Source organism: Acanthochromis polyacanthus, chromosome 18 (genome assembly GCF_021347895.1).
Source record: "Acanthochromis polyacanthus isolate Apoly-LR-REF ecotype Palm Island chromosome 18, KAUST_Apoly_ChrSc, whole genome shotgun sequence".
NCBI lineage: Eukaryota > Metazoa > Chordata > Actinopteri > Pomacentridae > Acanthochromis > Acanthochromis polyacanthus.
In genome coordinates, this window is record NC_067130.1 from 24,240,508 (window position 1) to 24,264,199 (window position 23,692).

Here is a 23,692-nt window from a genome sequence, read left to right on the forward strand (position 1 = left end):
CTTGCTTGGCTACTTCAGGAAGTCCTTTGCAAACTGCCAAAGCGGAAACCACACTGTCTCTGCGTTTGTGTGTGTGTGTGTGTGTGTGTGTGTGTGTGTGTGTGTGTGTGTGTGTGTGTGTGTGTGTGTGTGTGTGTGTGTGTGTGTGTGTGTGTGTGTGTGTGTGTGTGTGTGTGTGTTCCCTTGAGTTTCTTCAGCTGAGACCAATGACTCTCAACTGAAGCTACAGCTGCCATAAATACTCAACTCGACACTTTGTTCAAATGTTACAAAGAAAAAGAGACATTTTGAAGAATTTCCATATTGGCTTACTGTAACTAAGTGTATTATCTGTTTCCATGATCTGATTTTCAGTCACTACAGTTATTTATTGTAACATGACACAACAATAACAGTTACAAACTACATCAAATTTTAGGTTTTGTGGTTTGTGGATGATACAATGAAAACAAAATAGTAAAAATTATTTTATTGAATGATTTTAAATTCTTTTACTCAAAGCTTTTTTTTAGTTACACTTATCTAATTCTATGGCAATTGGTAGAATGAAACCCTAAAGTGTTAAGATAAACAATAAAGTCTATAAACAGGAATCACCTCGCATAACGCTACATATAAATTGAAAATAGCGATTTGACTACCGTAACTTGTGTTTTGAAATGGCTCTCACTCTAGCAGTGTTAATTTGATGAAATGTATTTACATTTTATAAAATAGCATTAACTGGTCAATAAACTGACTGGTTTCATACTGACAAGACAAAATGTAAAGTATACTGCATATCTACTTCTTTGCTTTTGTTTTAATCTGTTTCTTTATCTGTTTGATGACAAGTGTCTAGACCTAATGATCTCTGCTTAAGAGGGGATACCTAAAGCAAGTTCCAAGCCCTTAAACGTAGTAACAAAAATATCAACACAGGTTCTGTATTAAAGCCTTGCAAGATCCTCAAAAGATCAAGCCTCAGGTTACAGGTTGTTAAGTTCCTGCAGAAGAAGTTTGGACGGCAAAATGATTTGCTGGCATCTAAAATAATGACAGTTTCGTGGGAAATAATTGGTCGAATCAGACTATATTTCATTGCTATTTACCATTTACCGTATACAGCCAAAAAGCTATACAGTCACAACTGTATAGCTGTAAAATACTTACAGGAATTTTCCATTTGTACGGGAGCCATTTTGAAGTCTGGGCTCGGAGTCTTCTCGTGTTATTGTTCCATGGAACCAGGGCATTCTTTCATGTGCAGTGGTGGCAATGAGTTTTTCAAGTTGAGGCCTCTGGCTGATGATGGCTTGCTCCAGAGCTGCCCCCTGCACACACATGACACAATTACTTAGCCAGAAAACTGTGCAATTAATCATACGGAGGGGGAAAATGTAGCTGTCATAATGGTTTGGCCTGCTCCAAAAACCAAACCAAAATCCTGCTTCAGCTTTGACATGGTGTAGTGACTATACTTAATCACAAAATATTTTGGTGCCATAAGGAATTATGTGTGACTGTTTAGATGCAACTGTTTTCATTTTCTATCTTAAAATAAAATGGTTTAGACTGACCTATTAATTTTGCTACTTGGTTTTTCTGTTTGATTAACTTCCTGTTTGAACACGTTTTTTCATTTTAAAATCTGAAGAATTACTTTGATGAATATCTTTTATCATGATTACAAAAAAGTCCAAGTTCTAATAAAACATTGTTCTTTATTACATACCCTAACTGTATGGGTACTGGTACTCTTGTGTGGCTGATTTCACATACTAGCTATCGTAAATAACCCCCCTTTATTTATAAGATTGAGCCACTACCAACCTGCAGGTTCCAGGTCTGCTTTACATACTCCCGGATCAGGTTTTCTTTCAGGTCCTCAAATGGCCCCACCTTTGGCTGCATGTTCTTAGGCCTGTTGCATGGTTTCTTCAGGAGGCACACTAGACCATCCATCTCTTGGGAGTGGTAGTCAATCACATCCACAGGGCTCCTGTGACTCTTACCACCAGCAATAGCGTATGTTTCATTCTGTTGTCTTTCAATAGTATAGTGGTAGCAGCGGCCTGAATTTGACACAGACAGTGCAAAACCCCCGAGATAGTTTCGGCTTTGCCGTAGCAGGTACAAACCATTTCCCATGCCTGCCTGCCGCAGGTAGTCTTCTGCCTCCTCTCTGGTGATATTGCCATAGAAGAATGGCAATATATTCACATTGTCAGCCATGTTGGCTTCTGGGTGGGGGTTCTCTTAAGGAAGTCTGTCCACAAGATAAGGCGACCAGGATGCAATCAACCTAAAAACAAAAATACAACCACATAGGAATTAAAATTTACACTTCAAGAAAAGAAGGCTAATGAACAGTGATTTAACAATGACAAAGACTGTATCTCTGTATTCACCAGTTTGCTTTGTTTTAAGCCATAATGTTGACTTCGTATTAAAAGCTTTAATATCACAAAATGTTTTTAATTCTGATAGCAGGATAATTCAAATCTTTAGGCCTTTAACTGGTAAAGATTACTGACTGAATGTTGTTTGGTGGTTGCTGCTTTGAAGTCATAAACTGCTCCCCTTGTAGTAGCTCTTTTGCCATTGTATTTTAAAATAATTTCACTGATTAGTTCTGGAGCACAGCCATCCATTTTCTTCAGTCTGTCTGGAGTCAGGTTACAAGACAGCAGGTATCAGGCATGTCAGCCAAGACAATACAGCAGTGTCAGAACCAGCAGTATCTCAGGGTGAATTTCATCCCAGTCTACACTACCTCAGCAGCCTCTGTCACAGATATGGCCAAGGTTTCCCCCAAGTCTTCAAACTCAGGCATCGAATGGTTTACCAACCAAAAGTCCTTCTCCCTGGCCTCCCTCAGCTACTCTCACACCCATGCTTTTGCTTCTGCAACTGCCATAGCTGCAGCCTATCTGTCCCCTGATACCTGTCTGCTGCTTCTGGAGACCTCTAAACCAACCAATCCCTGCAGATTTCTACCAACAGGATTTTTAGGTTGTGACATGAACCAGTGACCCTTTCACTTCAACCATGAAGGCTTTGAATGTGGCTCTCTCCGATTCCAACAATGCAATAAAATAATGGCATGCATACTTGACTGGTCAACTTTTTTAACTTGATCTCAAAAGTTAAAAAACAGTTAGGGTTAGCATTGATTGACTTGTTTGATTGACTTATTTTACTGAAAAGCCCATTTAAACATTTTTTGTACAATTCAGAGACTGGAAGGTATTTTGAAGAAATTGGGAGACACCAACTATTATCCTATTTAGTAATTCTGTACTTGGTTGTGGAATCTTTGTCAATGCATAAGTGATGGTATCATCAGCATACATTGACACCCAACCTTGAGTTGAGTTTTTCTCTTTTATACAGCTTTTACTTCTGCGCTCTTAAAAGAAATTCAATGGACCTATTCCCATCACTTGGCATGGTCAATGATGCAAGATTTTTCTAATTCACTGATTCAGAAAAACTTTTTGTGCTAACCTTATTTTCATGAGTTGTGTTTTCTTCACCTTATGTTAAGTGTTTCATGTTCCCTCCCCTACAGTGCTTCTAAAATTATTCACCCCCTTGTAAGCTACATTTTTAGCCACAGCTGCCCTGGGACAGACTGACGGAAGTGTGGCTGCCAATCCGTGCTACGGCCTCTCTGACCACCACCAACATTCACACGCATTCATACACCAGCGTGAGCGCATCACTGGAGGCAAGGCGGGTACAGTGTCTTGCCCAAGGACACAACAGCACATGAAGCAGGAAGCAGGAATTGAACCGCCGACCCTTCGATCACCACCTGAGCCACAGCCGCCCGCATTGAATCATGTTTAGTTCAATTTGGACTTCTTGCAAAAATTTAACAAAAACACCTCTTTCATAGCAAAATGAAAACAATTTTCCACAAAGTAATATCAGTTATTGTAAAATGTATTTGTAAAAACATTGATTGGAGAAGTATTCATCTGCATCAATTCAGTATTTAATAGCTCCACCTTTAGACACAATTACAACATTGAGCCTGTGTTGATAGGTCTCAATTAGCTTTATAAATCTATACACTGCAACTTCACTCAGTTCCTCTTTGTTAAATTGTCTGGTTGCACAGGGATTTTGAGTGAACAGCCCTTTTCAAGTTCAGCTACAATTTCTCAACTGGATTGAGGTCTGGGCTCTGACTCAGCCACTTCAGAACATTCACTGTGTTGTCTTTAAACCATTTTACAACAGAAACATTGTAAGAGCTGGTAAGAAAGACCCTAAAACAACTCCAGAGGACAGGAGTGAAGGTATCACAATCTACTGTTCCTAGAAAACTTCATGAAGGATATCCGAATCACTTTGTTAAATTGGCAGACAAAATGTTTCTGTAGACTTCTGAGTTCCCAGAAGCCAGTCCCAGAAGAAGCCATGCAAGCCCAAGCCATGTCATTACCTCCACTGTGTTTCACAGATGCTTGTATGTTTGGGATCATAAGCAGGTTCTTTCATTCTCCAAATTTTAGCAAACTGATTGGGAGATCCTTCATTGTGCAGTACGATAATGACCCAAAACACACTGCCAAAACAACAAAGGAGTTCATCAGGGGCAAGAACTGAAAGGTTTTAGACTGGCCAAGTCAATCTCCAGACTTCAACCCTATAGATCTCCATGTTACCTGCTAAAGAGAAGACTGAAGGGAGTAACCTCCCAAAACAAACAACAATTGAAAGAGGCTGCAGTGAAAGCCTGGAAAAGAATCACAAAAGAAAAATGCAAAAGTTTGGTGATGTCAAACTTTACTCTGATGTAAACTGATTCTGTGTGTTCTGCTGAGTCCCTTTCTACTTTTAAGAGACAACTGAAGACTCAATCGTTCAGAGAACATCTAGGCACTTAATCCGACTCCACCTTAGGAGTAGAATAAGTCAGGTGGTCCAAAACTCAGCACTTATTTAGCGCTGACAAAGTTGAAAAAACAAAAAAAAACAAAAAAAAAAAGGTGTGGGGGGGGGAGATAGCAATTCTTCTGTAACTTGATGGCAACACCTTTGACCAATCGCACTTGAAGCGCTTTTGCACTTACTACAGGTTTTTTTCCTTATGTCTGAATTCTTGCTTGTGTTGTACATCGCTTTGGACAAAAGCGTCTGCTAAATGAAATTGTAGAATTGTCAGTGGGACACAGGCTTAATGCAGTTATTGCAAGCAAAGGATTGGCAACTAAATATTTAGTCTTACTCACTTTAATCTATTTTCAGTCTATCTGTTCCAATACTTTTAGAGGGCAGATCAGCTAATCCCGTTTTACATTTTATTTTTGCAAAATTCTTGTCAGAAAAGCCAGTTATACTGACCATGATTTGATGTTGAAAACCCATAAAAAGTGAAAACTTCTAAGGGGGATGAATTCTTTTTATGTACTATTTCAGAGGTAAGGCTAATTTCTCATAATTCAATATTGTTTGTTGGTTAAACACAATTTCATTGGAAGTTTTCATAACAGAGTATTCCAGTAAAGCACAGATCAAATATTGTACTACCATTACATTTATCTGACACCTTTATGAGTTACTTTCATTTTGCAGTTTTCTACCCTTCCTGTCTGGTGAAAACTGTCACTTCAAATGAGGTGATTCTGTTCCATAATGGGCTGAGAAAACTGTCCTACTTACTAAGCTAAATAAACTGTTTAAAAATCTTCCTTGGATTAGAAGGAAAATGTTTCACACAAAGCTGCAAATAGAGCTATTTTTCTATGCTTGCTAACATTGCAGTTGTACAAAATGCAATTCTGTACAACTACATTTTGTACAACTAAAATGTTGTACAAAATGTAGTTCTCACAAGGCAGCAGGGCTACAAACATATGATGATCCTGTGGCATATGATGTATTGCTGTTGAATAAACTGCTTAATGTATAAAGTAGTTAGAATCTGCTTAACCTTGGGTACCAGAATAGGACACTTGGTTGAGTGGGTGCCCCATGTACAGTACCAGGGTGAGAATTCCTATTGCAGAAGCCTTGGATAAATTAGAGCCTAAAGCATTCTGCTGCATGTCAAGGAGGTGGACAAACTAGCCGGTGACACAAAAGGCCTTAAATTATTCCATCTTATATCCATTACCCAGAAAATGCTTGTCACTGTCTTGAGTAACGATAATACTGCTACAGGAACACGCCACTCTGCGCTGCAGGCATGCACATTCGCAGTTATAAATATGTAAGCCTTTCAGGTTTTCCTACCGCTGCATGTAAGTTTAATGTAAAATGATTTCTGCTTTGATTATGTATTATTATAGCTTCAAGTAGAAATAGTGTTTTTCTTCACTTCGAATTACAATTCAACATATTTACAATGACTAAATAATGACTTTTTAGATATTCTAAGATATGTGCTTTGTGTTCACATCAAATATGACATGTTCTCAAGTTTAAATTTGTGAAACATGTTTGCAATTTTTCTGACCAAAAATTAGTTACACATCATTATGTTACAATTTACTGACTGAATACAATTATTGTTGTGTTTTATTATTAATATTTGGGTGTGGACGTGTGTGGGTGTGTGAGTCTGTGTATGTGTGTGTGCTTGCATGGGTGTATGCATGTGAATGGCTGTCTATATGTAGGGAGGGTGGGAGAGTTGGTTTTTTTTTTTTTTTATTTCTATTTTTAATTGTATTTATTTATTGTCTTCTTTGTTTTTAATTGCTTGTGAAGCACTTTGTGTTGTTCCTGCATGAAAGGTGCTATACAAATAAATAAAGTTTGAGTTTAAAATTGTGTCTTATGTCAAAATAGTGTACTGACTTGAATTCAATTATAGAGTGGCATATGTCCAGGATGATCACTCACATACACATACAACCCCCCCCCCCCCCCCCACACACACACACACACAATCCCCATCCCCCTAACACTGCACCTCTGCACAAACATATACGCGTCTCTAGTCCTCTAGCTGTTTAGCAGTATAGACTTAGACTTTCCAGCCCACCACATGTCTTGCACACTATGTGCGCACACACACACACACACACACACACACACACACACACACACACAAATAAAGAGCGACTTTTGGTAATTAAGTGCCTTTTTTGCATAGGTAAGTATGTTCAATTTTTAGCCCATAACACAACAAATTACAGCTGACAAATTGGATGATACAAACAATTTATTTTGAGAATTATTGCTAATTATTACTAATCTCCTATGGACTAAACATATATGTATTTTCCTGTTCTGTTTATTGTATGCAATAACATAGATGAACAAGGCATATTGTAAACTATTTGAACATTGTAAGTTAATTGTGGTCTACATAAAATATCAAAGTAAATATTATGATTAATACGTTATCAGCTAAATCATCTCATACTGAATGACAAACAGTGTTTTTTTTCTATGCTTGATAATAATTTCAAACACAAGTAGAATTTGACTGATGAACACCAGGTTAAACCCTGAGGATACAATAAGAGGGTTACATTTATATATATATATATATATATATATATATATATATATATATATATATATACACATATGAGCTCCACCATGAAAAGGGGAACTGATGCTGTGGTGGTGGGAAATTTGTAATGTAAATTTAGACCATTTCACTGCTGGTAATTTCTTAGTTTTTAAATACACAAAGATAACCAACCAAGTTTTTAGCAGCTCAAAACACATGGACATCTGTAGATACTAGGACCAAAATAAGCCTAAGACACAGGAACAGTTGCCCAGGCCTTTACATGTCAAATACAAGGGTGGAGAGGTAAAAGGAGATTATTTTCTTAAAGAAACAAACAGTTAACTGATATAAAAACCCCACTGCAAGCAAGCTATCTTCATCAAAATGAAGTCAAGTGCAGAGGAATTATCAGCAAATTAGAGTCCTAGTGTCACAGTATTATTCCTACTACTACTACTACTACTACTAATAATAATAATAATAATAATAATAATAATATTTTCCCATGCATACATTTTAAATACTGTTCTCATCACAGTACATGATTGAGCTAAGTAGTTATAACTACTTTACTTTTCAGTTCTTTAATTCACAGCCTCAGGCTTGGTTCTCCTCAAAAAATTGACCACAAAAATCGAGGGAGTTGTGAGATAATTAAAGAGGTCGGAAAGCGGGACAAAGAAAGTTATGCTCCATACAACAAAAAACAATAATTCTTAATCTCTACTGGTGTCCGGAATTTGTTTAAAGGAAACTATCAAAGATGTTTAGAGGAAAAATATATCTGGTGGACTGCCAACAACTCATATCTTTTAGACATTCCTCTTTTTATTTGACTTTTTTTTAAACTTCAATGCAATACATCAGTAAATGTGCTTTATTACTTTCAGCCACTGAAAAGATGCATCCAAACGGCAAGTTTTGCAAGTCAGGTCAAGCTTAGACTTAGGTTACAAGCTTTATAAGTGATACTAAAATGTCTACTGCCCAAGTGAGTCTCTACCTGACATAAGTTTGAAAACATTAATTAAATTTCCATCAGAACTTATCAGCAAGATACACTAATTTAAGAATGAAATATTCATTTGTTTTGAAAAAATATTTTAATAATTATTTTCCCAAACAAGAACAACAGTTTTGTAGAAGTTTCCCTAAAATTACACTGAAAAAACTCTGTAAATATAAGATGTTTTCAGTGTTAACTGCAGAAAGAGAGGTGACAAGTATCTAATTATGACTTCTTAAAAAATAATAATAAAAATGAAGAATCAGTCCAAGTTTTAGAATTAAGGTTAGTTTTTGGTGACATAAGTGTGAAAATATTCAGTTTCCATCAAAACTCTCTCAGTAATGTAAGATAATACAAAGAATGGATATTCATTTGTCTTGGAAGCATATGTCAATAATTAATTCCCAAGAACAACAGCTTTTTGGAATAGTGGAATTATCTCACACAGTTTGGTAGAGTGAGATCTAAATACGAGTTAGTAGTTACTCAGAAATGGCATGACTTGCTAACACATTTTACCCAGTAAGAAAAGGAACTGTAGTTCTTGCACCACATAAAAAGGTAGAAGATTTCGAAATATGGAATAGTGGCAGTAAAGCCAAAGCAGTCTTATTTAAAGAAAATATTTCTGCACTTACTATATATAATGTGGTGAAGTAGTTCCAAAGTTTGATCCTCCTCCAGTTTGGTTCTTTCAGTGCTTCAGAATACTAGCTGCCAGCAGTCTGAGGAACATACGAACAGGTCATCTTAAATTGAGCCATCTCTTGACAAACAAAAATGTGCCATCAAAACCTAATATTCACAGACAGTCACTCACAGGGGATCCCAGCTGTGTGTTCCAGTGGGAGCAGATTAACCTTCAGCCTGTGCACAGACACACAGTGAAGTGCTGGAGCTCTAAAGCTTCCTCATTTCAACGACTTCCTTGAAATTTTATTCTTTTACTTCCTTTTTTTGATCTGCACACTGACCAACACATATGCTGTGCACCAGGAAATGATCTTACAGCAAAGACACAAATGAAAAAATGTATTTCGAATTGTTGAATTTGGAAACAATGCTTGATCAAAAACTATTTTGAAGAAAAATGGAGACACTCTAGCTGCTGAATATTTATTTACATATATGTTTTTATTTTATGCAGCTTCACACTTTTGAACCAGTGTAAGTATAAACAATATAAGTAGATTTTAGTTATTGCTACATTAATTAAGCAATAGGTGTTACAAATGTATTATCACAAGATAGCCTAATATTACAAATATCAATGATAGGGTAATTACTATTATTATTTTGGGCCTTTTTAGCATTCATTATAAAGGATAGTGGAGAGAGAGACAGGAAAGGTGGGGAGGAGAGTTGGGTAAAGACGTGCAGTCGTGGGTCGCACTCAAACCCATAGCCTCTGCGTTGAGGACTATAGCCCCCTAATGACATCATCATCTCAGTATTTGATTCATTACTTAAGTAAAAGCTGTAATACCAAAGTGTATTCCTTCACAAATGTCACACATTCAAGATCTTAAGCAAAACTAATATTACCAAAATGTGTTCAAATACAAGTATTTGTGACTAAATCCTTTTATATAATGTATAAAAGGATTTAGTCACAAGACGGACCCATTTACAGTATTTTACAAAGTACACGATTTCATCTACATTATTAATCATTGGTGAATTAGTACATTTTGCACAATACAAATGTACACTTTTCATAATGGAAAATGAGCTTAAATGGAGTTAAATTCAAGTTACTTCAGATCAGGACTTAATAAATGCACAACGTTCTTCTCCAGAGTCACAGGTGTGCACCAGGTTTATGTATTTGTTTATGCTCTCTTTGACTAACTGTGCTACTAATTTTGACTTGTTTTAACTTATTTAGTCTTGAATGATTCTGATATGAATTAGCTTACAGATTGTTACTACTTATTTTCTTGACTATTCTGTCAGTACATCTGTCTTGTCTTTAGCAATTGTGGGTTTTGTGTAATCCACACTTTATACGACATGTGGGCTGGGTGTGTGTGCACAGAGAGCAGTGTAAGCATGCAGTGACAGTCAGTCAATCAGGAAGTGCCAATTGGCGTTGGTGTATTTCACACACAGAAACATACTGTGTCACTGTAGCTGCAGGCTACCTGTTATATTTAGGTAAATGGAACATGCATTCAGCCACTTCTGCAGAAGAAGAGGTGACAACATTGTCGAAAACCTATCAGAGTTTTAGATCTCAAAATTGAGACCCTTTTAGACAGTCAAATGTATTTGTGTGGTCACACTCGATTTTTTTGAACATATGTTGTATTCTTAGAGATGTTATTGCATTTTTTAATCAATTAAAATAGCTATTGTTAACCTATGCTCTTGAATCTATAAATATTTCTTAGAAGGGGATTATCACCCTTATGTTTGCACTCAAACACTAAAATGGTCAAAGATGAAAATAAAATCTAAAAACAAAAATGTTCTTATCTTAAATCTGTTGTTTTGGCTGACTTCTCAGAGAATTTCAGTGGGCCGGCTCAAATTTGGGTATAGAAACGCAAATTAATTTTGAAATTCCTCACTCCTGTTCAAAATGGTGAAGCAAAGGGAACTCACTGAGAAAGACAGAGTCTTAATTAAAGCACTTCATGATGCTGGATGGTCTTTGAGAAAAATAGGGCAAGACATAACATGTTCTCATAATGTGGTCAAGTACAGTCGTGCTCAAAAGTTTACATACACTTGTAAAGAACATAATGTCATGGCTCTCTTGAGTTTCCAGTTATTTCGACTAATGATGGTGAGATGAAGCCTCATGAGGCATGAAACCACTTGAGCCAACTGGTTCGAGAAATGGTTCATTTCTTGAAGCTTCATGAGCACACGAAACCACCTACTGGCCAAGTGTATAATCACAGGCAACTGTATCTGAATCACATGCCTGATGCAATGAATTTTTGTCTGTTTTGGCTGTTGGGAATGACTATGAAATACAAGAAAATGTATGACCAAATCATTTATGTAGATAAATTATCACATATATGTATAATTCAAATATATTTTCATGTATTCTGTGTGTAAATTTTCCCCAAAATCGTAGTATCATATAATGTGGCAGGTTGTGTAATATTATCTTTCTGTCCCTTTCGGAAAATGGCATGGACTTAAGCAAGCAGAGGACAATGAAAGTGCTTGTGGAGCTGGGAAGATCGTACTGAATATGTTTGTGTAACTTCGACAACGATGCAAAGGAAAGGAGAAATTTTATTTCTTTTATTCAGAAAAACAGTTTCTTAACTGTTTTTGGTTTCAAATTATTTACTTTTTTGACACACACACACACACACACACACACACACACACACACACACACACACACACACACACACACACACACTGTGTATTCCTATCCTTGTGGGGACTTACCATTGACTCCCATTCATATCTAACCCCGAACCCTTACACTAACCCTAACCTTAACCCAGACCAAAACAATGCCTAACCCTAAAGAAACGTTTTTGCACTTTTACTTTTTTCAATAACAACAACATGGCCAAGAAAACACTGTTTCCCCTCATGGGGACCCATGAGGGTAACTTGGACAACGATGCAAAGGAAAGGAGAAATTTTATTTCTTTTATTCAGAAAAACAGTTTCTCAACTGTTTTTGGTTTCAAATGATTTACTTTTTTGACACACACACACACACACACACACACACACACACACACACACACACACGTTTGTACTTCTATCTTAGTGAGGACATCCATAGGCGTAATGCATTTCCTAGAGCCTTACCCTAACCTTAACCATCACAACTGATTGCCTAAACTTAATCCTTACCCTAACCCTAACCAAACCTCAATTCATACCTGTTCTCTAAAAACAAGTCTTCACCCTCAAACATGGCTGTTTCAAAGTGAGGACTGGCCAAAATGTCCTCACTTTGTAAAAATGTCCTCACTTTGATAGTTAAATGCAGAAAATGGTACTCACCATGTAGCAAGTACAAGAACACACACACACACTGTGTATTCCTATCCTTGTGGGGACTTACCATTGACTCCCATTCATATCTAACCCCTAACCCAGTGGTTGGCAACTGGCGGCCCGCGGGCCAAAACTGGCCCGTCAGGAATAATATTTGGCCCGCCAGATGATTTTGAAAATTTGATTTGGCATGGAGCCAAGCCAGTCACCGCAACATGAAACTCGCATGGTCGGCTGCTGCCGGCCATTTCCGCGTTTGCACTACTGGTCGGACACGGTTGTACCAGCCAGATTTCACTGAGCAACAGTGTGTGCAAAACATGTGCGTCTCGGCAGTCATTTTTAATACATCTGTGATCAGAATTGAGACGTGTGTCCCAAGCAGCGGCGATCAGCTGTAGAGGCTCCGCCTCCCCCGCTCGCGGAATCAGAGCGCACCCCCCCCAACAGGTTGGCCCGCTGTTCGATTGTTTACAAACATTTTGGCCCGAAGCCACATTTACTTGCCGACAACTGCCCTAACCCTTACCCTAACCCTAACCTTAACCCAGACCAAAACAATGCCTAATCCTAAAGAAACGTTTTTGCATTTTTACTTTTTTCAGTAACAACATGGCCAAGAAAACACTGTTTCCCCTCATGGGGACCCAACCGAGGTCCCCACAAGTGACGTTTCTTTTGGTTTTCCTATACTTGTGGGGACATTTGGTCCCCACAACCTCTATAATTACCAGTCCACACACACACACACACACACACACACACACACACACACACACACACACACACACACACACACACACACACACACACACACACACACACACACACACACACACACACACACACACACACACCTCGCTGCAAAATCTAAACCATGAAGCAGTCACGTGGTTCAGCCAGGCAGCGAGGCTTCGGACTCATCCGGGGTCAGTTTGTAACAGAAAAAGTGTGATGATCGCAGGGGTGCCTAAAGGTAAACATTGTTTTCCAGAGAGCCACACATAACCAAATATTAATAACCCTTTCCGGGATCTTCACAGAAAAAAAAGTCAGGAAATACATAATAACACTATTAATGAAATAAATAAGAACCAAATTACCCTCTCTGGGTTCTTCGCAGAAAAAAAGTCCGTGGAACATTAATTTTCTGTTGTGCCGTGCACAGTCTTAACAGGTTCAGCTTAGTTGTCAGACTGTATGCCTTGAACTCGATTGCAGAGACTGGTACTTACAATATGCACCGAGGAAGAGGCCGAAAACGAAAGCTAACTGAAGCAGATGTCAGACACCTCAAGATTTGAAGTAGTAGAGACAGAAGGAAGACCACTGCTGATCTTCAGGTAGAGATTAATTCATCTGGGTCAGAATTTGAAAAAGTACCCAGAATGACCATACGTAGAAGGCTAAAGGAACAAGGGTTAAAGGGAAGAACAGCTGCTAAGAAGCCGTTATTGAGGCCTGCAAAAATCTAAAAACGCCTAAAATTTACCAGGGAGCACAAACGCTGCACAGCAGATGACTGGAAGGAGGTACATTGGATGGATGAGTCCAAGTTTAAACTCTTCGGTCAGCATTGTTGTGTTTCGGTCTGCAGAAAAGCTGGAGAACGTTTTGATGCTACACTATATTGCAAAAAGCATTCACTCACCTACCTTGACTCGCATATGAACGTAAGTGACATTCCATTCCTAATCCATAGGGTTCAATATGACATCGGTCCACCCTTTGCAGCTATAACAGCTTCAACTCTTCTGGGAAGGGTGTCCACAAGGTTTAGGAGTGTGTTTATGGGAATTTTTGACCATTCTTCCAGAAGCACATTTGTGAGGTCACACATTGATGTTGGACGAGAAGACCTGGCTCTCAGTCTCTAATTCATCCCAAAGGTGTTCTTTCGGGTTGAGGTCAGGACTCTGTGCAGGCCAGTCAAGTTCATCCACTCCACACTCTGTCATCCATGTCTTTATGGACCTTGCTTTGTGCACTGGTGCACAGTCATGTTGGAAGAGGAAGGGGCCAGCTCCAAACTGTTCCCACAAAGTTGGGAGCATGGAATTGTTCAAAATGTCTTGGTATGCTGAAGCATTCAGAGTTACTTTCACTGGAACTAAGGGGCCAAGCCCAGCTCCTGAAGAACAAGCCCAAACCATAATCCCCCCTCCATCAAACTTTACACTTGGCACAATGCAGTCTGACAAGTATGGTTCTCCTGGCAACCGCCAAACCCATACTCATCCATCAGATTGCCAGATGGAGAAGCACGATTGGTCACTCCAGAGAAGGCATCTCCACTGATCTAGAGTCCAGTGGCGGCGTGCTTTACATCACTGCAGCCAATGCTTTGCATTGCACTTGGTGATGTATGGCTTACATTACATGAAGCTCTCTGTGCACTGTTCTTGAGCTAATCTGAAGGCCACATGACGTTTGAAGTTCTGTAGGGATTGATTCTGCAGAAGGTTGCTGACCTCACTATGCACCTCAGCATCTGCTGACCCCGCTCCATCAGTTTACGTGGCCTACACACTTTCACTTTCTTATAATACAGCTGACAGTTGAGTGTGGAATATTTAGGAGTGAGCAAATGTCATTTGCACAGGTGGCATCCTATCACAGTTCCACGCTGGAATTCACTGAGCTCCTGAGAGCGACCCATTCTTTCACAAATGTTTGTAAAAGCAGTCTGCATGCCTAGATGCCTGATTTTATACACCTGTGGCCATGGAAGTGATTGGAACACCTGATTCTGATTATTGGGATGGGTGAGCGAATACTTTTTGATATATATATATATATATATATATATATATATATATATATATATATATATATATATATATATACACACCATATGTGGGTTCTAAACAGACATTTGTTGAATGTGAATTTAAATATGCTGCCTTAATCTGTCTCAGTGTTTTTTCTCCGCTGTTAAAGAGAACAAACACAATTCACATCTCAAAATCTTCCACATTATGCACTAGTCACCAATGAGTATAACAACACATACCAAAATGCATTTTAAAGCCCCTATTCACTTCCACTATATGTATAACTTCATCACTATGGGAAAATATTTAGATCACATTGTGTTTCAGCTTGATCATGTCCTTCAAAAATATCAGCCAGCATTGATATGCACAGCAATTACTTGGATTCTCTTCAGAAGACTCATTTTGTGTTCAAATGGTTTTCTTATTTCTAAGACTTAAATAATACTTTTTGTGCAAAAAATGTTTTAATTAATAAGAAATGCACAATCTCTCTGTAGTTTAGCCTCTTAATGTCAGAAATTGCAATTTATTTAAACAAGTGAGCAGTAAAGAAATATATATGCTTTTTTTAAAGTCATTTCTCATTTTGTTGATCATGTTGCACTGATCTCCATCACAGGGTTTGAGTAAAAGGAGAGGAGTAGAGCTATTTACAACACCGCATGAGAGAAATTGTGCAACACAGTGACATTTCAAGCTACAGAGGCAACATGTATTTTAGTTGATCTTTGGGGTGAGGTGGTTCAGGTTTGTTTGGAGTTGATGCACTAGAGAATGGAAAAATCTCATGTGGTGTGCATTTACTGCAACTATATCAAACTGCTCATGTGTCTTCAAAGAAATGAACTGTCTTCACTTCCTCAGTTGTTCTTACCTCAGTTTGAAATATTGCCTCAAAGTGCAAACAGGTTGAAATTTTCCTACATTATCGACTGATTTTGTCATGTTGATCAAAATGTATTATAATGGGTCTCTGTTGAATAGTCTCATCCCCCACAACATTTAGGCATTAGTTCATCGAATAAGTTTTTACATGCAAAATGGTTGAACAAGTTGTAATAATATGTCAAGGATATTTCTATACATTTCCATTAAACTTTTTTCTAAATCTGTCCTGAATTGGTAAATTGCTCCCAGGTGAATCTTGACTTTCTCTAACAAAGGGAAATGTGTGAAGGGTTAGGGTTTTCTGAAATTGCTCAAAGGTCCATCTCACGAACCAGCAACTGGCAAGTATATAGCCGGAGCACAACACAATGTTACAATGTCTGACAATGGAAGGACAAGGAATTGGACAGGGTCAACAGTCAATGAGAAGAGGAAGAGGAGTGAGGCTGCATGGCAGAGCAATTGGGAGGCAAAACTGAGGAAGAGGTCGATGGTAAGGAAATTGTCCTATGTTTACATTTCTATTTCTGTTTTTTTTTCTTTGTACTATGCATTGCTGTCTTTTCCTTTCTGTACCACAAGATAATTTGTCAACAAATTACAGTACAAACAGTTAAAATGTAAATGTGAATCTCATCCACTTCCTTGGAATCAATCTTCCACATACACTAAGGTGTAACTTACGATTTACAGTAATTGTCATCTAAACTTTAGCCATAGTTTACATCAGAACATTCTTTCAGAGTACACTGTTATAATGACAACATGATTAATCAATTTCACTGTTTTATCCATACACAATGACACAAGGACTTGTCATTCTGATGGCACTGACCTGTTCATTGACACAAATATTTACTTTTGAGAGATGAGCTGAGGATTTTGAGCAAGAAACTGGCTTTTGCTAGCCTAGCCATGCTACACCCATGTTTCTGATGGCACAAGGGTCTAGGGAAGCTCGACAGGGAGGGAGGCGGGCTAAAAGGTTGTCTATCAAATCCCTCTGCAGCAATTGGGTAGGTATACAACCAATCAACGCAACGAATAGGCTGACGTCGTTCCGAGAGCACCGGCAGATTGTGGCTAAGTCCCATTAGCTTCCCAACCAGCGGAGCCGCGGAGCCAACTGGTATATTAAGGATTTGCCATATCCCGTCGGCATAAGTCCAAATACGTCTTTCTTCTCAATGAAACACTTCAGTGCCGTCCTTTGTTTATCTTTCAAGTTGAATTTTAGCTTCAAATCTTTAAGGGCTGTGGCCAAAGCCGAGTCGAAAGATAACTGTTTATTGTGCGCTGGTTGTTTCTGTCAGAATCGTCACGCCTCTGTCGTCACTTAGTTACACCCGCCTTCTGACTCTACACTTCATGGTGATTGGTCCGGCCAGTTTTAGGAGAATCCAGCCTCGAGCCTTATGGAGGGTAACTAGACCCTCCCTGGCAGAGAATTAAATTCGTTGCCGTGGGTTGTCTAGCGCGGCTAGGCTAGGCTTTTGCAGGTAATCCATGGTGTTTTGCTATTTGTACGAATTGTTTTGAGAAATGCACTTATTGTTTTGCAAATTTCGAGGATGATTCGACAAATGCACCAAAGTGACTGAGAAAAACTGTAAGCATTTCTACCTTTACTGGCACACATAAATGATATCGTTTCACCCCCTTTCCTGCCATGAAAATGTCAAATAGAAATTGGATCAATGAAAATCCAGTCAAAGTGAAATATTTAAATTTCATTAAATAGATATGAACAACAAGTTTACTTAGAATGAAGAATCTCTGCATGAAATATGTCTTGAGAATTTAAGATTTTGTCTGGCCATTTAAACTATGTATGTATCATTCTCTTGGGTGACAATAGTTCTCTTTTATGCTTTTATCAATTTCTTTTTGTAATACTAAAACCTTTGTCAAAATGTTACCTTTCTTCATGCCTTCCTCGTTTACATTACTGCTATTTAGTCTTTTACTTTGTTTCTCATTGACCTTTCAAGAGCAGAGACTAATGATGGTGAGATGAAGCCTCATGAGGCATGAAACCACTTGAGCCAACTGGTTCGAGAAATGGTTCATTTCTTGAAGCTTCATGAGCACACGAAACCACCTACTGGCCAAGTGTATAATCACAGGCAACTGTATCTGAATCACATGCCTGATGCAATGAATTTTTGTCTGTTTTGGCTGTTGGGAATGACTATGAAATACAAGAAAATGTATGACCAAATCATTTATGTAGATAAATTATCACATATATGTATAATTCAAATATATTTTCATGTATTCTGTGTGTAAATTTTCCCCAAAATCGTAGTATCATATAATGTGGCAGGTTGTGTAATATTATCTTTCTGTCCCTTTCGGAAAATGGCATGGACTTAAGCAAGCAGAGGACAATGAAAGTGCTTGTGGAGCTGGGAAGATCGTACTGAATATGTTTGTGTAACTTCGACAACGATGCAAAGGAAAGGAGAAATTTTATTTCTTTTATTCAGAAAAACAGTTTCTTAACTGTTTTTGGTTTCAAATTATTTACTTTTTTGATACACACACACACACACACACACACACACACACACACACACACACACACACACACACACACACACACACACACACACACACACACACACACACACACACACATACTGTGTATTCCTATCCTTGTGGGGACTTACCATTGACTCCCATTCATATCTAACCCCGAACCCTTACACTAACCCTAACCTTAACCCAGACCAAAACAATGCCTAACCCTAAAGAAACGTTTTTGCACTTTTACTTTTTTCAGTAACAACAACATGGCCAAGAAAACACTGTTTCCCCTCATGGGGACCCATGAGGGTAACTTGGACAACGATGCAAAGGAAAGGAGAAATTTTATTTCTTTATTCAGAAAAACAGTTTCTCAACAGGTTTTGGTTTCAAATGATTTACTTTTTTGACACACACACACACACGCACGCACGCACGCACGCACGCACGCACGCACGCACCTCACCTTTGAATAAAATAAGAAACACTGAAAAATACAGTTCTTGATAAGCAAAGCTAATGCGTCTGTAATAATGTTAGATTTAGCTTAAACCAATCCAATCCAACTTTATTTCTAAAGCACTTTAAAACAACACTGTCAACCAAAGTGCTGTACACATTACCGTATTAGGAGTTATCAAATCAAAATGCTTCCACACAGGGGAAATCCTCCTCTTCCTAGCTGGCTCCATCCTATCTCCTATCCTTCTCTCCTCACGCTCCTAAATCTCCACACTATGTCTCTCTCTATAAACTCTCCAAACTATATCCAATCTATATAAAAGCTATCTAAACTCCAGTGTTCAAACTATCAAAACTCTATCCAAATTATCCAAACTCTCAACTGACCGCAACTTTCTATCAAAATCCCACATATTGACGTGAGCCTCAGAGGTTAATATTGCTGTCAAACCTCGCTGCAAAATCTAAACCATGAAGCAGTCACGTGGTTCAGCTTCGGACTCATCATTTTTGGCTCCTTCCCTAAATGAAGCAAGCCTCGATACGCGCTTCGTGGAAACCCCCCCTACATTACTCGACACACGCTTCGAAGCCTTGCACATCTCGTAACATCACTAGCAGAGACCAATTCCATCTCTAAAAAACAAAAGGAACATCATTCCAAACTGATTTTCTTATCCAACCTGACTTTATTCCTCCAAAAATGACTATAGATGTTGGGGATTAACCCTGAAACTACTCCCACCTCCTCAAAAGCCAGTCTAAACAGTTTTTTTGTAAACATAAAAAAGGACAAATGACAGAACATACAAGTTGTTCGTGTGACAATAACTTAATTAAGCTGATTAAGGTTTACATAAAAATTAAGACAAAAACAGGATTATTAATTTGACAAAATAAAATGCCAAGTATCAATGATCAGTTTCGATGTTCATAAACTATATTGCCAAAGGTATTCGCTCATCCATCCAAATAATCAGAATCAGGTGTTCCAATCACTTCCATGGCCACAGGTGTATAAAATCAGGCATCTAGGCATGCAGACTGCTTTTACAAACATTTGTGAAAGAATGGGTCGCTCTCAGGAGCTCAGTGAATTCCAGCGTGGATATGTGATAGGATGCCACCTGTGCAAATGACATTTGCTCACTCCTAAATATTCCACACTCAACTGTCAGCTGTATTATAAGAAAGTGGAAGAGTGTGGGAACGACAGCAAATCAGCCACCAAGGGGATAGGCTACGTAAACTGATGGAGCGAGGTCAGCGGATGCTGAGGCGTATAGTGCCAAGAGGTCGGCAACCTTCTGCAGAATCAATCGCTACAGACCTTCAAACTTCATGTGGCCTTCAAATAAGCTCAAGAACAGTGTGCAGAGAGCTTCATGGAATTATTTTCCATGGCCGAGCAGCTGCATCCAAGCCATACATCACCAAGTGCAATGCAAAGCGTCGGATGCAGTGGCGTAAAGCATGCCGCCACTGGACTCTAGAGCAGTGGAGACGCCTTCTCTGGAGTGACAAATCACGCTTCTCCATCTGGCAATCTGATGGATGAGTCTGGGTTTGGCGGTTGCCAGGAGAACCATACTTGTCGGACTGCATTGTGCCAAGTGTAAAGTTTGGTGGAGGGGGGATTATGGTGTGGGCTTGTATTTTTAGGAGCTGGGCTTGGCCCCTTAGTTCCAGTGAAAGTAACTCTGAATGCTTCAGCATACCAAGACATTTTAAACAATTCCATGCTCCCAACTTTGTGGGAACAGTTTGGAGCTGGCCCCTTCCTCTTCCAACATGACTGTGCACCAGTGCACAAAGCAAGGTCCATAAAGACATGGATGACAGAGTGTGGTGTGGATGAACTTGACTGGCCTGCACAGAGTCCTGACCTCAACCCAATAGAACACCTTTAGGATGAATTAGAGAGACTGAGAGCCAGGCCTTCTCGTCCAACATCAGTGTGTGACCTCACAAATGTGCTTCTGGAAGAATGGTCAAAAATTCCCATAAATACATTCCTAAACCTTGTGGACAGCCAGCTGAAGCTGTTATAGCTGCAAAGGGTGGACCAACGTCTTATTGAACTCTATGGATTAGGAATAGGATGTCACTTATCTTCATATGCGAGTCAAAGTAGGTGAGCGAATACTTTTGGCAATATAGTGTATGTGTTTGGAGGAGAGGAGATCATATATTTGATTCGCATGTTTGATTTGGCCAAAGTTTTACGTCGGATGCCCTTCCAGACACAACCCTCTGTATTTATCCGGGCTTGGGACCGGCACAATAAGACACTGACTTGTGTCAGCTAAAATGAAAGGAAAAATTTACAAAACTGTGGTGAGACCAGCCATGTTGTTTGGTCTGGAGACACTGTCCCTGAGGAAAATACAGGAGGCAGAGCTGGAGGTAGTAGAACTGAAGATACTGAGGTTCTCTTTGGGAGTGACCAGGATGGATAAGATCAGGAATGAGTACATCAGAGGGAGAGCACATGTTAGAGCCTTTGGAGATAAAGTCAGAGAGGCCAGACTGAGATGGTTTGGACATGTCCAGAGGAGAGAGAGTGAATATATTGGTAGAAGGATGCTGAGTTTCCCACTGCCAGGGAGGAGGCCTAGAGGAAGACCAAAGAGGAGGTTTATGGATGTGGTTAAAGAGGACATGAAGGTAGATGGTGTGAGAGAAGAGGATGCAGAAGACAGGGTTAGATGGAGGCAATTGATTCGCTGTGGCGACCCCCGAAGGGAAAAGCCAAAAGGAAAAGAAGAAGAAGTTTGGAGGAGAGGAGATGAAGCCTTTAACCCTGAGAGCCCAATATTACTGTCAAGCATGGTGGTGGAAGTACTCTGTTCTGCTGCTGTTTTGGTGTCAGTGGAACTGGTGCTTTACACAAATTAAATGGAATCATGAAAGAGTAGTGGTCAAACATACAAGTAGAAGCTTTCCAGAAGCTTGTGGACAGCTACCAAAAGTGCCTAGTTGAGGTGAAAATGGCCACAGGACAATTATACGCTATTACTGTATATATATTCTTGGCCCCACTGATTTTTGTCATATTTCCAGATGACCTGTAATAAATCTATGAAATGACCTAAATGCATGTTTTGTGCGTGACAAAGACACATGTATTTCAATTGTTTTGTCACAGAAAATTAAGAGCTGCAAGGGGAGTTGGAAATTCAAGACCACCATGATAAACACAATCTTTACAAGTGTATGCAAATTTTTGTTTTGGCTACATATTCAAGCACTGTGTGTGCAGCTTAACTGTATTGCTATCTAACCACTAAATTATATCTTGATGTCTTTAGTTTTGATAATCTAATAACCTGTCATGAATTTTAAAAAATCAATTAAAAAATACGTGAATGAGTGTACAAGCTTCCGTTCGGTTCCATACTGTAAATGCAATACAGAATGTGAAATATAAAGAAACACCGATATGTAAGCTTATTCTTTTCTTTATGGCCCTGGTAGCCGACTAGAAGGCAATATTTCTATACACAATACAGGAGCCCACAGCTCATTGTGCTCCAGGGACCCCTTCTATTCTGAAATATTCTGTTGCATTTTTGTAATTGCATTATGTATCATTGCTAATATTCAGTGAATGGTGCCTTTGCAATCATCCGGGTAACATCACCCCACACGCAGTGCAGAACATAGCCTATTGCTCGTGTCTGCGACAGAAGGCTTATCTGATGATCCTGAAGGATGCAGCTTTCATTCTTTCCTCATTATCGTTTAGGACGGTAAATTTCTTCAGAAACATCAACCCATCAGCATCGTGTCTTTAACATTTTCCGACACTTAATGTTTACTGTTAAATGGATGTTTTCTTGATGGGACTGTCCGAATGATTCTATAAATGGTTAAATGAATCTATATTTGCCACCACATAGGCTATTACTCACCCTTGGGAAGGCAGTCCATTTGCTCCAGACAGTCTGTCGTTCCATTGTTACTATTCTGTAAGGTCATCTACTTTTAACAGCACTTTCTGTGCTGTGAACACAGTCAGAGTCATCATTGGGACGGTCCAGCATCAGCGTCATCCTAAATGCTCTAACATATTTGTAGTTGCGGGAAATGTTCTTCCGTTTCGGAGCTGCTACATTCCTGGATTACTTCCTATTGGCCATATCACAAACACACTCTCACTCAGCCGGCTGAAACAAATCATCGTGTGGGCAATTAGATTTGTCCTGTCGGATATAAATTTGTTTTATTGTACATGGTATTAAAAATATTTTTCACTATTAAAACTTCACGGTACTCAGATATGTTACGTATGACATTTATTTGAGAATATTGAGATTACACAGCATGCATAAAACAGTTATACCAGCAGGTGGTGCTGCTGCTTCAAAAGATTTCTTAAATATTATTATTATTAGGAGTAGTATCAGTTGTAGTCATTTAACTGCAATGTTTTTTATGTGTTTTATAATAAAACTCATTGGTTTTACCTAGTCATATAATGGGTTTTAGAAATTATTACATTTATTTGACTTGCAAACAAAGTTAACTGCTATAGCTATCAGTTCAGTTCAGTTCACTACATTTCAGATAGCAGTCTAT

The 23,692-nt window shown here is 38.8% G+C and overlaps 1 protein-coding gene across 4 annotated transcripts in view; it reads right to left on the reverse strand.

Moving 5' to 3' along the window:
- Nucleotides 1-23,276, reverse strand: part of syk (spleen tyrosine kinase) — a 42,286-nt gene extending 19,010 nt beyond the window's left edge. For 2 of the 4 annotated variants that reach the window (XM_051938378.1, XM_051938376.1), the window contains exons 1-4: nt 23,026-23,276; nt 9,110-9,196; nt 1,813-2,284; nt 1,153-1,313 (exon numbers count right to left, since the gene is read on the reverse strand). In XM_051938378.1, the coding sequence (XP_051794338.1) occupies nt 1,153-1,313; nt 1,813-2,214 (563 nt within the window). In that variant the 5' untranslated portion in view covers nt 2,215-2,284; nt 9,110-9,196; nt 23,026-23,276. Of the gene's footprint in view, nt 1-1,152; nt 1,314-1,812; nt 2,285-9,109; nt 9,197-9,291; nt 9,427-23,025 lie in introns of those variants that run through there. The other 2 variants (XM_022221817.2, XM_051938377.1) reach the window with 2 other exon arrangements.
- Between the last annotated feature and the right edge of the window lie 416 nt (nt 23,277-23,692).